The 17722-nt window shown below is 49.5% G+C and overlaps 1 protein-coding gene across 1 annotated transcript in view; it reads right to left on the minus strand.

The window, feature by feature from the left end:
• RPH3AL (rabphilin 3A like (without C2 domains)) overlaps positions 1-17417 on the minus strand; it is a 39895-nt gene extending 22478 nt beyond the window's left edge. The window contains exons 1-6 of the mRNA XM_049801719.1: positions 17329-17417; positions 10471-10509; positions 9402-9513; positions 7868-8011; positions 5712-5841; positions 1546-1632 (exon numbers count right to left, since the gene is read on the minus strand). Of these exons, the coding sequence (XP_049657676.1) occupies positions 1546-1632; positions 5712-5841; positions 7868-8011; positions 9402-9513; positions 10471-10507 (510 nt within the window). The 5' untranslated portion in view covers positions 10508-10509; positions 17329-17417. The remainder of the gene's footprint in view (positions 1-1545; positions 1633-5711; positions 5842-7867; positions 8012-9401; positions 9514-10470; positions 10510-17328) is intronic.
• Between the last annotated feature and the right edge of the window lie 305 nt (positions 17418-17722).

The raw sequence follows: 17722 nt of genomic DNA on the forward strand, positions 1-17722 counted from the left end.
CTGCGTGTCCACGCTGTGACCCTTCCAACCTTCTCCTGTCAAGGCACCAGCACCACCACAAACAAGAAAGGAGACAGACCTGAACTGACCTTAAAAAGGATCAAAAAATAAAAATGAAGCTTAGGGTTGGGAGGTAAGATAAGGCTATTTTTTAGTTTAAGAAGGAAAGTTCCATCCATTTTCGTTAGGGAAGCACTTTGGCTGTATCTCAGGTTTCACAGAGAGAGTGAGTTCTGAAGGTTATTGTACCCTCACACACTGGCCACATGTAAGGCTTACTGGACAGGTTAGTATTCTTCTTTGTCCAGTGACCACAGCTCCTCATTATTTTTATAAGAAATAGGAAAAAAAAACCAATTGTACAGTGTGAGATAAGAAAAAAAATACAGAAAGAACAGAATCAAAGAAATAAAGTCAATTTTAGTCCCATAACCATCTCCCTGCAGAACACAGAAAGTCTTTTGACCTGCCTCACTCTCCATTTTGGGACCTCCATCTGGAATTCAAAACATCTGGGTGATTCAGTGCATCAAATTATTAGCAATATCCAGGGAGCTGGAATGCTCTCTGCCTGCCCTACCCACACCCACAATGCTGCTCAGAAGTGAAAGACCGGCAGCATCCATGTACCCCTCATCTTACCTGAACACAAACTTTGCAAGTGCTCCCACACAAACCAACCCCTCCTATGTAAAACCTAAGCAATGCTAAGTTTCCACAACTAGTCTAAAAAAAATTTCAGCATCTCAAACACCTGCACAAATGCTCTCACTACACTTCAAAAATTGATTTAGCAGAGCATCCAGGTTTCACAGTTGGTTGCAGTGGTCAGAAATAGCTGCACTGGATTGATGTTCAAGGATCACAAGCAAAAGCCCAAAATAAATTGATGGGAACAAATGAAAATCCTTCTGTAATCACAGAACAAATTCACTGACTTCACTTCACTGTAGAGCAGTGAGCCCTGATGTTGGTGGATGCTGGATGGCAGACAAGAATTGAGGTAGGCCATTACTTTTTGCAGTTTAAAGTCAAGGATGAAGGATATAAAAATTTAGAGACCTGCATTAGGATTCTCACACACTGGCAAGTTATGGGAATTTGCAGGCAGGGAGGAAAACAGACTTAAAAGCTGCAATCGTAGTTATTTTTAGAGGGACAAATATTGCAGCTATACTCTAGATCTCTCCAGCTGTATTAAAGAACCAGTGTTACCCAAGTTTATTTGCCACAGAGCTAGGAGGGAAAGAGCACAGCAGCAGAAGGTAACAGTCTCTTTATGACCATAGCTACAAAAATTCCACAAAGGCATACAGGCTGGAGGGGCTCGTGTGGTTTTTTCCCCTCCACCTCCTCATAAACCAAAGTTGTCACCATTGTGTGTATTCACTGAGCCTGCCTGGCCTCCGGCCAAAGCTCCCAGACTCCATCCCAAGCTCCCCTCCAAGTGTCCAAGCACAGGGAAGAGCACACACACACTCAGCACAGGCTTGAGCCAGGTAGGTACATGCTGCTGAGCCCCATCTCTCCACAGCTGTATTTTACCTCTCTCTGTTCACTGCAGATCTTGCACAACCAAAGAGGACGTTTCTGGGCTCCAAAGGTTTCTATTCCACACTTGGTGCACACTTTCTGAAACAAGGAGAGAGAAAAAAAGGGGGGAAAAAAAGTGGCATTAGCAACTCCCCACAGCCATATAGCCCTTGGGAGAAAGTCGAGAAGCATCTGTCCCAACAGTGCTGTTTTGCTTTCCTTAAAAACCTAAACAGGGTACAATTTTCTAACTTATCCTGGAGAACCACTGATTGCAGGAAGCTGCTTCAGGTCCATATGGACACAAGACAAAGGCAAATCTACAGCACGGTCCTTGACTCCAGGGAGAGAAGAGAACCGGCCAGGGCAAATCAAACCCCATGACCAATAGGCGTATTTCCAGAGCGGTTTTTTAAATTCCTCTAATCCTAAAACCCAATCACTGTGGCATGGAAAGCAGCTGAAACCAACTACAAAACAAGCGCAAGTTTGTGCATGACTGGAAATTCTGCCCTCACATCGGTAGTCTGATATGCCACAGCTTCCCCTCCATTTCAGCACGCACTCAGCAGTTATTGATTTGTGGCTGCTTAGGAAGCAGGCACAACCATGCCTACGTGCACATTTCCTGAGCAGAATGTTTGATAGCGCCGCACGGCCTCTATTGCTGCACAAGGGAACTTTCATGTCTCCGCTGGCATTACAAGCCATTTACAACCTGAATCACCTAATATTATATAATGAAGCTGATGTGTATCAGGCTTGGCTTACAGCTTGAATGAGAAATTGGATGAATTCTTTGATCCTCACAGAGCGAAAGCCATTCACAAGAGGGCCCTGGAGAGCAAAACCTTGCTTAGAAAGACATGTGAATTTAATCTCCCCAGCTAAGGTTTTACATATTCCCCCTAACCAGGCTGCTCCTCCTCTGAGCCAGAAGGTCTGTGTCCAGGGACAAAAGTCTCAGTGGCTTACTTAGCCCTCAGTGCCCACGCCTGGAGGAGGAGAGCAGCAGAACGATGGAACCCGAGGCAATGGCTTCATTGCATGAATAAATGCACCCAGCTATTTTCGTCAGTGTAGTCTAGAGGCAGGTCTGTCCCTAACTCACGCTGCACAGAAAGCAGGAGGCAGCACCCACAGAGGTTGGTGCTCCTCTCCATCTCTCTGTTCCTGTCCTCACCCTCATCCTCCCAGAGAAATAAGGAACAACCTATTGGGTCTGCTGCATCAATACTCAACATGGTGCTACCCAAGCCAATGGGGATTGCAGATGCAATTAGCAGACACCACCTGAATTACCCCAAATTCTCCCTCCCTTAAACCAATATCTGAGGGAGCAACTCAGTCTTAAATACCCTCAAAGATCCCAATCCCCACATGTATAGCAGATTCAAACACTCCCTCTAGTGGAAGTTTCCAAGCTATTTTATTCCTAGCCATAAATTTTGAAAGTTCCAATACAAAACGGGGCTTTCCTCCTCCCCTTCTCTGCAGACTAGCTGGAAAACTGAGCATCACTCACAATGCCTCAGAAGAAGACATAAAAATCAAGGACATTAGATGCTGCCCTATTCCTCATTAAATACAGGATAAAGCACTTTCTTCTACTTATACTTCACCTTTTATATATGATACTGATACCCTCTGCATGGTTAATGACACATTATGCTTTGTCTAACTACTGCTATTGTTAACACATCTCCATTTGCATACATCTTTGTCTTGCCATAATGCATTTATTTCTAAGATAATAAAAACTAATATTAAAAACATTCTTCATGAAACAGAAAGTGGCACTCAGAAAATCCATCAGGCTACAAGAAATACAGAACCTCAATTCAGCAGAAGGGACTTGCTGAAGGTAAGTTCTTTGCTACGTTTCAGATACATCATTACAACAATTCCTGTTATTGCATTAAACAGGCTGCAATGAGATGGTAACAGAGCAACGCTAGGAAGAAAAAATTATGAACTTTAAAAATCCATAATTCCCTGACAAGTCATCGCTTATTGCATACAGCACTGCACGAGTGATGGATATCCCTGGACGAGAGGGAACAAGCTTAAAGTAACAGTCCACTCTGTGTGCTCTGCCGAAGGGCTGACTGTTCCCTGAGTTCACTCCACAACATTAAAAAGCAATAAGGGGAGAAGACCAGGGCACCCAGCCAGCATTGCCCTGAGCTTGCACACAGCTGAAAAGTGCAGCCAAGCTGAAAGCAGCTGCAAAATGCACACTGGAAAAGTAGGGTCTCACCTTAAATCAACTTGGATACGAATGCACCTGAACTGCCCAACAGACTCCAGACAAAAAGGGAATAACCATTAAAAAAAATAAAAACAGCCCCTCTCTGGGGTTTTCTGGTCACAGCCCTCCCGGACCCTCAGGCTCGCAGAGCCTCGCTAGCTGGGGGGTTACCACCAGCAACTGCAAACGGACAGGGCAGGGAAATGTCTGAATCAGCTTTTGCCTCCTCACTAGCATACAGGGCTCACAGGATGGAGGTTAGAAAGCACTATGGCAATGTGACCTAGCTGGCTTTGGACAAGGTAACAGCAGAATCGCCAAGGGAAGAAGGCAAGAATACAGCATATCCTGTTATTCTGTGTGCTTGAAATGCAGGAAACAGCTAGCCATCTCCTGTCTGCCATCCGGACCTTTATTCTCCACAGGCACATGTGCACAGAGCCCAAGCACCTCTCCAAGAGAGCTGCCCTGTAGCTCCCATTCAAACCAGACCTTTCACTTCCATGTACCTCACTGCTGCTTCCTTCCCCACCCCTTCCTAAAAAGCTACTTTCTCCCTGGCTTAGGACCCAGGCGTTCAAAGATTTGCATTTCCTTTCCCAGTCAGTGCCTTACAAGCAATCTTCTGTATAACCCCTGCCTCAGTCAAGCTACTTCTGCAAATTGGATCCAGTGGAGAAACTCACTCAACAGCAACGGCAGCACAGCTCACAGCAGCTCCCTGCCTAAGCAAGCACATATGGAGGGATGCTGGGACCTCAGTTCTGACTGCAAGGGGCACCCACCTCCCTTCCCTCTCTTCTCTTACAACACTCTAAGCCCAGCAGCGCTGCAGTCAACCGTGGACCAGTGCGACCCAGCCTGGCAGCCTGCTCTGCATGAGAACTGCATCTCTCAAACTCCAGCAGTGCCAGCACTAAAGGTTCTCCGTCGTGGCCTGCATGGCTGCTTAACCACAGAGGTGCCACCATGCACCACTCCACAGTAAAGGAACCGGTTTTACTCAATGCTGTCCTGTGGGCTCCACGGGACATCTCCTCAGTGAGCGGGTGGGTGATAGCGGCAAGCGTCTCCTTGGCTCTGGTACCCACCAGGGACAGAGTCAGCACAGGCTGCTCCGTTCCACCCTACCACCAGCAAGTCAGAAACACTCCTGCACCCAGCAGGGACCCTCACCTCTCCCCAGGCAACATGCTGAGGCAAAGTCACTTACAGAGGTATCTCCCCAGGGAAAGATGGGCTTCAAGTGCAGGAAAAACAGCCTCCCAGCAGAGGGAGGATAAGGTGGTTGCCTTGGAGATCATCATCTCCACAGCAATACAGGTTAACCCCTTGGCTGCAGAGCCTAGGCAAGCAACAATCATCCCCCAGGGCGCTGGCAGAACAGCAGTCTCCCTGAAAACTGATGCTGCCTTTCAAACAGCACCCATGCAGTGTTCTGCCAACAACATACATAAACACAGGCAGTCATTGATGCACAGCCTAATTTATGTATCAAAGTTGGAAACCTTACACTGGTTTGGAACTTGAAGATGGACTTGAGTCCTTTGAAGACAGGTGTTACTGGAAGGCCTAAGGGCAGACCTTGCAGTAAATAACAGTAAAGCACACAGACTCTTCTCTGAGTTGCCTCTGATGGCCATACATTTCTGCCCCTTCTCCTACTCTGTAAACCCAAAGTAGGAGATGCACAGAGGGCTGATGCACCCCATCTCAGCACAAAGTGCAGTTTAGGCACTTCAGGATCCTGAGGAATATGATAACCACAGTGCAAGAGAAAACCTGATCGTCTGACAGCACCAACCTAGATAAGTGGGGCTAAGGTAAGTTAACTCCGCAGAGCTATCTAGCTTCCAAGAGGCCTGGTAGCCTTTCCTAGACAGATCTGCTACCAGCAACAGGCAGGAACCTGTGTGACTAAACCCACCTTTTTGCAATCCTGACAAAAGACCGACGTGCTCCCCAGCAGCCCGAGCAGTTCACCGCAGAGCAGACACTGCGAGAGGCCATTCCCCATTGCATTCTTTCTCATGTTCTCCAGCCGCTCCACCAGGCGCCTGCAGGCAAAGAGGCAGAGCAGAGGTCACAGCACTCACCTTGGAAATTGAAGCACATGGTACTGAGGCATGCCAAAAACCTGCAGACGTGTGCTCCAGACTAAGCCTACCTTTGCTTCTTCTGTGCAGTTTTGGGCCCCTTGCTGGGACCATATGTACTTTCACTTCAGTCTCTGCACTCAGTGTTTCCTACTAGCTGGCTCTTGGTCTTCAGGGGATACAAACCTAAGTCCATCTACTGATGCTCACCAAGCCCAGAATAATCAAAACTGCAAATACCACTGAGAGGCCTGACTCAGCTAGTGGGTGCAGGGCAGACAGCTCACAAGAGGGGCTTGATCCTACACCCTTCAGGAGCTCAATGTCACTGGAGCCACACACAATGCCTCAGCACAATGAATTTCTGCCTGTAGAGTAGGAAAAGCCTTTAATGCTCAGATCAGGGCAAGTCAAACAGCACCAGGAAAGGGCAGAGAAATTAGACCTGCCAAACCCTGCTCCATTTTTACATATACTCCCTGAAAGCAGCACTGCAGGCACATGACTTGCCTACACCCCATTAGAAGCAGGAATGTGAGACTGAAGCTGTCAGACCAAAATGAGCCCAGCTGCAGCGCAGGAATGCCAGTAACTGCTCCCCGCTTCGTTCGACAGCCCGCTTGGAAGACAGGAAGCACATATGTATGCACAATGTCCATAGCAGCAGGACTACAAAAGGGAATGAAGGCAGGATAAGCAATTAGGATGCAGGATGTGGACAGCATGCAGAGCAAGGTTGCTGTCATGAGATCACTGCTTGGCAATCCTCAGGCATCCATTTGTAGATGGGGAAGATAACAGCCAGGTCATTTATCAGAGGCAGTGACCAGCTGCAGCCATGCGTGTGCATGTGGCTCAGGGATGAAGCGCAATCTTGCTACCCATGCAACCCCATTCTCATTAGCGCTAATGTCCCATCAACCAAGTCCCGTACTGAGAGGAGGCAAGGTCTGTTTGAAAGAGGTACTGCCTATGGTGACGAGGTCAGACAGCACAGCCAGGCTGAGCCATCATTAGTGGATTTATGATCCTTGACTTCAGCTCAAGAGAACTCCCAGGAGTTAACAAAGGCATTTCAGAGAACGTTTCAGCACGGGAACAGCAAGGCTATCACTTTCTGCAGCTACACCAACAACTGCACAGGAATGATAAGCCCCTCGGGGTCGCTGGCTGCTTCTGGGGTCTCCCATATATCACACAAACATCACTGCCAGTTCACGTTAGCACTCACTGACGTGCACTGCACAGGGACAGAGCGAAGTGCAGGGGCAGGAAGCTGGGCCTGCTGGACACAGGCTGGGAGCCACTGGGGTTTCCTATCTCAAGAACATGAAACACTGCTGGGAAATGCTGCAGGACTGCTGAATTCCCAGGCTTTAAAAGCAGTCAGTGTAAGATGACCACAGACGCAGCTGAGGCCAGACCTCCAGCAGGCCTGAAAGCAAATGGAAATCTGCAGCAGCAAAAGGATACCCATAAATTAAATAAGTCAAGCTAGCAAACCCCTTCCAGAGGACTCAGCCAACTAGAACATAAACTCATTCAGTGCTCCAAGCAAAATCCCAGGGGGCTGCCGCAGACAAGGGAAAAGCTAACTGCACTGCCAGCAGCAGTTTCTGAGCCACGCTGCCCACTAGCAGTGGGTGCAGCTGCACAACTCGGCATCTTCCCTAGCCTCTTCCAGAGCCACTGGGACAGCTGCCTTAGCACAGTCTGCATTTACCAGGGACTGTGTTGGCGGCTGCAACCACAGCAAGCTCCCAGGCTCAAAGAAGGCACGAGAAAGGCTTGAGACATAGAGAGAAGGAAAACATCACATCCTTCCCAATGTTCATTACATCCAAACAAGCAACATGGGAGGGAAAAATAACTGACCTAAGGGATGCTCTGACTGATGGAGGCTGAGCTCAGGCAGCCGGGAGAGCCACTCCTCTGTCTGCACTGACCTTTCCTTCTGAGGAAAGGGGACAAATGAACGTGACTGTACCCGATGCGCTGCTGCTCGATGATGTCCAATTTCTCCGCCTTGCGGATGACTTCCAGGATGACCTCAAGTTCCTGCGGGCTCAGAGCCTGCATCTTCCTCTGCTTCTCAGTCTGGAACGTGTGCACTGACCAGCCCGTCTGGAGCCTGTGGGAGGGGGTGGAGGGAAGAATTAATCTCTGAAAGGAAAGCACAAAACCCCTGCCCTGCCCCACAGGCCAAACCTGCCAGGCATACAGAGCCCATGTCAGCCTTCCATCAGAGAAGTCTGTTCCCTGGCTAACACCCAAAGCAGGAGTCTCTTCTCACTGACCAGATCACCACGTCACTCCTCCAGCAGCACTGAGTGCTGTGCTGTCTCTCCCTGCCCTCTCATTTCCCTTTCTGCTCTAGTTTGTATTTTACCACTTCATGTCCTCACTCCTGTTTGGCTCTGCCCATGAAGAAAACTAGTGCACCTAGGGCTGGCTATCCTGAAAGTACACTTGCGGAGATGGGTGCTGATGCCAGACATGACAAATGACAACAGCAGGCTCCTGAACACAGGGATTAACTGCACCCTCCTCCCTCCTGATCACACATCTCTAAGGTCCTCAGTTCAAACACACAAATCACCAGACATGCTTGGAAATATAAATTTGGCAACTTCTTCCCCTGGTCTAACCCAGGCCCACATGAGGACTTTAGCAAGCCACTTCCCTCCGTGCCTCACATACAGCAGCTAGCATTTCTCCTTAGCTTACTTGGGGACAGACGGGAGCTTTCACAGCTCAATTAATTACCATTCAGTAGGGGTTTAGAGGTCACTGGATAAAGTCACAGCTGCTAGCAGAATGCAGGGCACTATCAGACACAGCTGTCTTAATGAGGCTTTTAGGTGAAGGCTGGAGAAGTGGCAGTGGTGAGCACTGTTCACAGTCAGGTAGTCCCCTCAGACACAGGGTGACCTCCTATTTTCTAACACTCTGCAGCAGGCTGACCCCAAAGGTTCAGACAAGAGCAGAGGTGGCAGTGGCATGGTACTGGCTGCCAAAGAAGGAAAGCATCCAAGAAACAAATGCAGTTCTAGTGCTTGACTCATCTCCATCCCATTTGTCTTTAGGTTATGCAGTAATTTAACTTCAGGGGAAAATGAGATCAAATGACAGGTCCCTAAGACAAAAGAGTGCTGGCAGCTGGGGGATGCTTTCAATTATATTTAGGGTGCTGCAGAGATATGAGCCTGCCTCCAAAGCCCTTCCTTTGACCCAGGGGAGGGCTGGTGGGATGGACTCCCACCACACACCAGCCATGCTGTGAATTCCACTGCAGGCTGGCAGCTCCGAGCAGCAGCCAAGCACCAAGCCCCAGCTTAGCAGGCTCCTGTCCCACCCAAGCAGCACACTTCTAGGGTACAGAGGGGTCTGCGTGACAGGCAAACTCCTGCCTCCCAACTGGGCTATGGACAAGGCCAGTGGGCCAGCGCTCCACAGAGATACCGGGAAACCATTCAGACCAGAGCTGAGGCTGCAAGGAGAGGAGGGTGGTGAGGACTCACTTGGCACGCAGTGCCAGCTGCCGGTCGTTGGGGCACACCCACTGGCCCATCCCGCTGCCAAAAATCGTGTCGGCCATGGCACCAGGCTGGGGAGGGGAGGCAGGGATCACACCTGTAAGAAACAAACACCAGCACTGAGCACAGCTGCCACACCACCCTCAAGAAAGCACAAGGCAGTGCTTGGTACAGCCTTATTAACCATCTCGAAAGGCCACTCTTCTGGCAAGCAAAACAGAGGTGATCTGCTGGTGTCTCACAGGGTGGAAGCAGACAGACTCTTGCCCGCAGACAGTGATAAAAACATACCATCATCCTCATAAAATATAAGCCAATAAATACCTTCAAATACCTTGAAGACAAGGCTGGAAGTTTAGATTTTATGGTACTCTGAAAACAAGCCAAAAACTCTTTGTCAGTTCTGATTTTTCATTTCAAACTAGAGAAGAGCATTGTTTGTAAGAATAATCTCTGCCCCATCACCTCTAGAGCCCCAACGCAGCAGTACTGACAGAGAAAGCCAATCTAAAGAACACAAAGCAGCTACAGTTGGGTTTTTTTTACCTCTTAATGGGGTAACAAACAAAAACCCACACGACAATCAGCATGAACAGTGGCAAGTCATTTCGTTCATTAAAACTGCCTCCGTAATAGCCTGATATTTATAACTACAGCCTACAATAGCAGCTTGTTTGCATTCTCTGATGTTTAAGACAGCACCTCTTGCAGCAGATCTCCTACTGCAGCTCCTGTAACCAGCACGGTCACACCAGTGATTCCTGTGTTCAATGACAATTTCACTGTGAACTCATTAGTAAAGGTAGCAAGAGCCAACTTCCGCTTGCTCATGGGAGAAATGTATCCCCAAAAGAGGCTTTGCAGTTAAGCAGTTCTGAGTCCTGCCAGCAGCTCAGAAGAACGGAAAGCACCAAGGGACAGATGCAGTTAAAAGATTTCAGTGGAGGCAAAACTAGTCTTGATGCACTGAGCTTTTCTCCAGCTGGATTTGCCCTCCAGCAGAGCAAGTGTCTCACAAGCCCTAATGCATAAATTTCCAGGTATTAATACTTACCTTCCCCAGAACAGACACTTGCCAGCTTTGAAACCATACCTGCTGGGCAGAGATAACGTGTTTAATGCTGTTTGGCAAACACAAAGCAGATACAATAGCAGGCAAGGTATATCACCTGCCAACTGTGCAGTAGTTCCCAAGAAAACACATGTTCCAGTCTCAATCCACAGCACACTTAGCCCAGCAGTGCCTGTGGTTCAGTGGGCTGCACCTACGCTTGCTATCTACTGCTGACACACAGAGCTTTCTGCTTCTGTGCCAGGCACAGAGGCATCACAGAGGCTGCACGGCCTTGGCCCTCTTACACAGGCAGGCACGCAGCTTGTGCAAATCGATCGATTTCTCCTTACGCAAGGCTCACATGTGCCACAAGCTGCACTCACCCCCCCAGCACAGAAACACTAACCCGTGTTAGAGAACTGACAGCTATCTCCTCCCAAACTCCATTTCAGCCTTGAGAGCCAAAATGGTTAAAAAAAATGAACCAGTTCCCTCCTCTCTGACCATCCAATTTCTGGGGAAGAGTCTGAAAACTCAGCACTTACAACAGGCAGGAGAGAAAAGGAGGAATTCCACATAAAGCACAGATTCCTTTCAGTGCCAGGGGAAAGATGTATAAAAAGGGTGAAGGCTCTGAAAATTCAGCATAATGCTCAGCAGCACAGTCCGACTGTACAGCAAAGTGAGGCATGGAGGAGACAGGAGACTGCAGGAAAGATTTGGCACAGAAAGAGGGTTGAGACAGGAAGGACAGACAGAAGCGTCGCACACAATTTTTTAAACCTTTACTACATTAGTTAAGGTGATCACTTTTGAAAGGGATCATCCCTAGAAGAAATCCTTGAACCCTAGCATCTTCAATTTACCAACTACTTTCCCTGTTCTGCTCGGTGCCAGAGCATGCTGTGGGTTTGCATTTCCATTTTGTCCCAAAACACCTCCTGTTCTTTTCATCTTCTTCAGTCTCGAGCGAGGAGAGAACGCAGTCCATGCACACGTCCCACAGCAGCTCACACACAGGCGAGCAGTCGAGCATCAACAGCAAAAGAATACAGAGGCTCCTGCCCCCGGGCCAGTGTTAGAAGCAGAGAGAAGCTACAATTTCACACAGAATGGCTGACCTGGGATTTTCCAGAGATTTTCCAAGCCTCTGATGTGTTCTTACAGGATTATATGCACATATAGCCCCCCACACAAATGCATATATTAAATTAATCTTCAGATATACCACGTACTCTTCCCTCCCACTCACGCACACCTGAAGACTAGCACAGCCCACACACTCAGCGTCCACTGGCGAGGCTGAATGCACTCAACTATGCTGACGTGACCAGTGCTTGGCAGTTGTGGGATGTTTAGCATAAAGCCTAGAGCTGGAGATGAGCCCCATACCACGGTCAGGGCAGAGGAGTTTGCTTTGCCAGCAGCTGTGCTTTCAGGGTAGAAAGCAGTGCTGAATACATCTGCCCCTCCTCTGCAGAGCTTTATCTGCTCTAACAGAGCTGAAGGCAAGTCAGAATAGAGCACATCAGCTAACCATTTTTCTCAGGAGAGACCTAAACACATTCGCCAGCCTCATACCACAGTGCACTTTTCTCAGCAGGACTGAACAAAAACAAGCAATGTCATGCTCTTTTGCCTCTTGTTACTCAGCATATGCTTTTCGTTCACCATTCCCTGAGCAGCATCTGAAAAGAGAGAAGGAAAACAAAACACAGCCTAGAGATCTATCATATCCCCAAACAGTCCTCAGATAGATTATTCCCTAAAATATTTACAGGAGCGTTTTCTTTTGGCAGCATTGGGTATCTGCTGCTCCCTCTGATGTAAAATGGCATTGCAGGTGGCTTTGCACCTTTGCTTCTGAAAAAAAGCCTGGTGTGGTTTGACACAACTACCTCAGAGAAGGAAACAAGAATGACATGGAACTGCAGACCACAGTCTGCTGGGGCAGAAACAGGAGCACTACCAGGACTGGAGGGAAAGGAATATCTTGCATGGCCACAGGAACAATGCCAGAGAAATGGTACCAGTATCTGGAAGGCAGTAAGCATCCTCCGTCTTATCTCTGTACAGGACAAGAAGTACAGTGCAATCAGCCTAATCAGAAACACTAGGATAGCAAAACCACGCCAGCCTAGGGAGTCATTTCTATGGGCTGTGGTGAAACATCCTCCTCTTGCAGTCAGCCTCCACTGTATTCTCCCTCAAAAATGCTCCAGTTAGCACCTACCTCACTGAGCCATTCCCTCCCTGTCCTCTACTCCTCTCAACAAGCTAACAAAGGGCAAAAGCAGCCAGTCTCTAGCAGTGAGAGCAAGAGAAACCCACAGCTCTTGGCCCTGCTGCAAGTACATTGCATACAGAATAAAGGAGAAGCACAATACTTAGTGTTACAGAAAGGAAACTTCCCACTCCAAGATTCTGCTTTTTACTTGAATTAAGAATTAAAAGGGAGTTCTTATCAATACTCTATGGCCTGCTTTAAAAACCCTCCACCTGTTTGTTCCTTTCCTATGATGGAGGAAATCACGTGAAACAAAGCCTCATTAAATCTGAGTCCACCCAGCTGCCCTTGGCACAGAAGCTAAGGGGAGCGCTGCAAGGAAGGAGCGCTGCAAGGAAGGAGCGCTGCCCTGCAGCAAGCCAACCCTTTGCAAGGGGCCAGGAGCACTTCAGAAGATGCAGAACTGAGCACATCTCTGCCTGCAGCTCTGACATAGCGCTGCTTCTGCCGTCTCCATGATGAGACTTGGACTCTGCAGCCAGAGAACAAGGCACCTGAGAACATGACCTCAGTCTGCGAGGGAGAAGTCTTCCGGTGGGGTCTGAGTGAAGGGAACAGCAGCAGGGTCATGCTGGTGACCTGGCCCCACATCCCTGCAGAGCAACCACAAGACAGCAAAGCGAGCAGGATCTTTCCCACTGGACAGTTCCCACTTCTCAGCCTGGAAGACAAAGGTTGGCTGCAGCTGGCTGTGTGGCAGCACATCCCTCAGGCGCAGGCTGGGTAGAGATAAGCACCCTTCCGTGCCACCCTAGCAAGCCACACAGCCATGGATCCTGCGGCAGGCACGCCTTCCTGAAGCAGCAGCAGAACAGCAGCGGGAGGGGTTTCTGACCCAACAACCAGCACATTCAAGCACCAACTACAACTGGCGGCTGCGATGGCAGAAGGTTGCCACATTGGCACGTCCCATATCTAGCCCTGGCTGACAGCAGTACACAGACGCAGCCCTTTGACATGATGCTCTTCAAAGAATTTCAGGCTCTTCCATGAAAGACGGCCAGTTTTCTCAGCAGAACAGCAACATGAACGTCACGTATCTTTACCTTAATAACAGAGCACAGCTGTAGCAGGTCACGTCGAAGGTTCAGTGCTTAAAGAAGAGTGTAAGAACAGAGCACAACACAGCAATACTTTTCCAGAATACCCTCCCAGCCTCCAGAAATTCCTGGATCATGCACTTCCTGAGCCAGGCTGTAGCGCTGTATTTAACACACTTAACATTTTTCTGTCCCAAATTTATCAGCTTGCTTTTTCAGCTCATGTACGCTTTTAGCATCAGTCCCTTCCCCACTCCTCCACCTCAAACACATTTTGACTTTACCTTGACTACATCAAAGTTAAAACTGAAGGGTCTTGTTGACATTGAAGTAATCATTGCAGCAGAAAACACCTCCTTACGGCAGCGAAAGCACAGCCTGCACGAGCCCTCCTGCTGCTGGGCTGATTACAGGTGCCCACAAAGCATGAATTCCTCAGAGCACTGCAAATATAAAAATGTCCTATACAGGCCCATAAGGAGCTCTCCAGTCAGCTTTCATTTGCCTGGTTATTTCAGCTAAGCAGCTCGTGTCTATATTAATTTGGTTTTATAGGAAATTAATTAGGCAAACTTTTTTTAAATACTTCATTTAAAAAATAAAAATTAAACAGTTGGCCAGAGATGAGTTCCCAATTCCCAAGCTGAGCTGTGCCGGTGTAATTAACTCGCCTGCTTTAAGGGCATCACCTCCCCCAGGACTCCCAGCTTGCACCAGGTACCGTGCTGGCCTGTTTTTCCTTTTAGCTGCTGCTCCCTCAAAGAGGCATCGTAATTACTCTCTGCTCCGTGCACCAGACCCCATTATCCCTGGGAAACCGTAGCAACTAAGTGAGTGTTTGCTCTTGTTGCTATGACAGAGGATAAATTACTAGTAGAGATAGATAAGGTTAACCCAGCCCCTGCCTCCCACCCACTGCCGGCCAGTCCCTTTTCCTCCCAGACAGTAGTCACGGAGCAGGGATACAAGTGCAAGCAGGCAGGGAAAGGCTATTTAGTCCAGATACAAGTCCTCCCCTCATATTTTAAAGATCCTAGTGCCACAGCTGTATTTCAAAGCACAAGACTGTTTTAAAGCGACAGAATAACCCTTGGGGCTGTAGAAGCCTGGCAGAAGACACACACTTGACTTTCAAGATACGGCCAAGTCTCAGAGCCAGAGAAGGGGAGTAACTGTGCCAGCACAAGTGCTGGCCTGAATCAGGGCTTTGTAAAAGTTTTTCTCACACACAAACCACTTTGAACTGCCCCTTCACATCCGCATCTAGCAGCTTGTCAGCCTCTCCAGCGGCAAAGGAGCCTGCTGCAAGCATCGACGTTTCATAGGGGCTAAGCAGGCAGAAGCAGAGTGGAGGCAAGCGATCTTCATCACCTTCCTGCTCCCTGCTCTCAGGAAGGGAGAGTGCTGGGCCGGCGCACAGGGGCACAGCTGAGAAATGGCCTTTTGCCATTTCTTACTGTGACAAATCCCCACAATAGCACAAACCCTTAGCAGGAGATGGAGAGCCAAGCGACACAAGGAAGCCAATATGATCAGACTCGACTTGCAGCTCTACAGCTTGGGCCAACAGAGACAAGGAAAACACGATGTCCAAATAAATACCACAAAGCCTCAGAAAGCTTTGGGACAACAACTTAAGAACCCAATCAGACAGACTTTTCAAGGCTCAATCCAAGCAGGACCAGAACCTGTGAAAGAGGGAAGACCTCATTCAGAGCTGTGTATTCGATTTTGGTCAGTCCAGCTCAAGGTAAACACAAATCAGCCTCAGCACATGGAAAGGGAGAAAAGTGTCATTATCACGTAAGGCCAAATTGGAAAAGGAGTAAGTGGGGATGAGGCTGGGAGGGGAAAACAAAGAAGGTTCTCATGCATGAGAGCTGTTTCCCAATCCTAGCAATAGTGGCAAAAAGCCTAACTGCTTTTAAGACAGAGCTCATTAAAAAGCTTATAAAATACAGTGCCCTAGAGGTCCTTGCCAGTCCTATGAGTGGGAAGATAAAATCAGCTGTACAGGAAAACTGACATACGGTACCAACAATCCAGTATTAATGAGAGGCACTTATTAGTGTGGCTACTTGATATATGGTAAGCTATAAAGAACCAGTTTTCGCCCAAGCAAAGCAGTCCTCCGGCTCCCCAGCACCCTACGGTGCTGGAGAGGAAAGCCAGCACTGTTCCACCTGCCAAGGTGTATCTTTATTTATCAGACTTTGGCCCTATTTCCTTCTGATCCCCAGCCAGGCAGGTGCGTTGTGTAAAGTGAATAATTCATGAAGACAGCAGGCTCTTTCTGACTCACATTCTGGGGCAGGTTGATCTGGCATAGGCCTAGGAGAAGCAAATTAGCATCTAAATGGCCAATTAGAGAGACTCATTTTGCTATTCTGATATGCTAAAAAGCTCAGGAGGCCTTCTGCGGCTGGAGGTTGGCAGGGTGGAATCAGCACCTCCCAGCCTCCAGAGAAGCATCAAGTTTCTTAGAAAGAATTGGACATAGCAGGGAAGCACTGAGCACAGGCCAGCGTTTGTCAAGGAATCCCTTGCAGGAGAACCACATGCCAGCCTATTTTGCGGGTAACCTCAAGTGAACCAGGAAAAGCACAGTTCATGGCCGGCAGAGAAACTACTGAGCAGCCTGACCCCAGGCTTTGCCAAAAACTTGCTATCCAGCGTGGCTCTGAGCCACAGGCCTGCCATCACATCTGGAGGATGAAATATCCTTTCTCAGCATCCTTAAGCTGTAGCATTGATTTTAGGCATCTTAGGATGCATTCGAACAACACACAAGCATGGCCAGCCGTAACTCCAAGACCTTTACCACCCTGAACGTTGGTGGTACGAGCAAAAAGAAAGCCATGGACTTTGACCAGGCCCTGGGGAGTACCTGACCCACGCCGCAGCAGGCTAAAAACCCTGCGGGTGGGCACAGTATGTCATTCTTAATTGCACATACAAAAGCACCCGTCACCCCATGTCGGAGCGCCCAAAAGAACCATGACAATCCATCCTCTGTAAGACGCACGTGGCCGCTCCCATCACACAAAATGCACAAGCCCAACAGCTCTCAAAAGCATGCCGGGACTGATAATTTTTCGATGGCACACGTCACTCTCAGCCTCCCACTTCTGGCTTGTTTCCCCCCACACCTCCGTCACTTACATTCAGTTACCTTCAGGAGGCTGAATTCCAACCTAAATTCAGCCTTGTGCATTTCACCTCGCTGTGTTTCCAGACTGCTTTCAGCAGCATTTTGGGTAAGAATCTCCCACCAGCGGAGCTCCGGGTCAGGATGCCCCAGTCCCCCTCCGCAAAAGCAGCCCCCCTGTCCCAGCTCACCAGGGGAAGGAGCCGTACCCCACCGGCCCCGGCCACAGCAGTTTCCCTGCAGGTATCCAAGCAGCCGGTACGTCCCAACACCTAAAACTCTACTTGAAACTCCGCACGAAGCGCCCGTACTCCCACTCAGCAGAGAGCTACGGGCTGGGGCACCACCCGCTCCCCCCGCAGACGTTCTCCCCGCACACCCACCTGCCCTCCGGTTCCCGGCCCGGTCCCGCTCTCGCACCCGGCTCCCCTACGGGCCACGCTGGGATACGGCACGGAGCCGTCCCCTCGCCCCGGGACAACGCGGAAACGGAGCGTTGTTCCTCCTCCTCCTCCTCCTCCAGCCCCGGCGGCGGCGCCGCCCGCGTCCCGCTCCGCTCCGCTCCAGTCCGGGCGCCCCCCGCGGCCCCGGGCACCCCCTGGCGGAGCCGCCGCGCTGCACCCGCCCCCGCCAGCGCCGGCCGCCGCCAAGGCCCGGTCCGGAACCGCGGTGCTCGGAGCGGAGCCGCCAGGGAGGGTCTGAGGACAAACAGTTCAGATGGGCGCGCTGGGACAGGGCGGCTGCGCCCGGGAGAGCCAAAGCAGAATAAAAAGACAC

Source organism: Accipiter gentilis, chromosome 6 (assembly GCF_929443795.1).
Source record: "Accipiter gentilis chromosome 6, bAccGen1.1, whole genome shotgun sequence".
Classification (NCBI taxonomy): Eukaryota; Metazoa; Chordata; class Aves; order Accipitriformes; family Accipitridae; genus Astur; species Astur gentilis.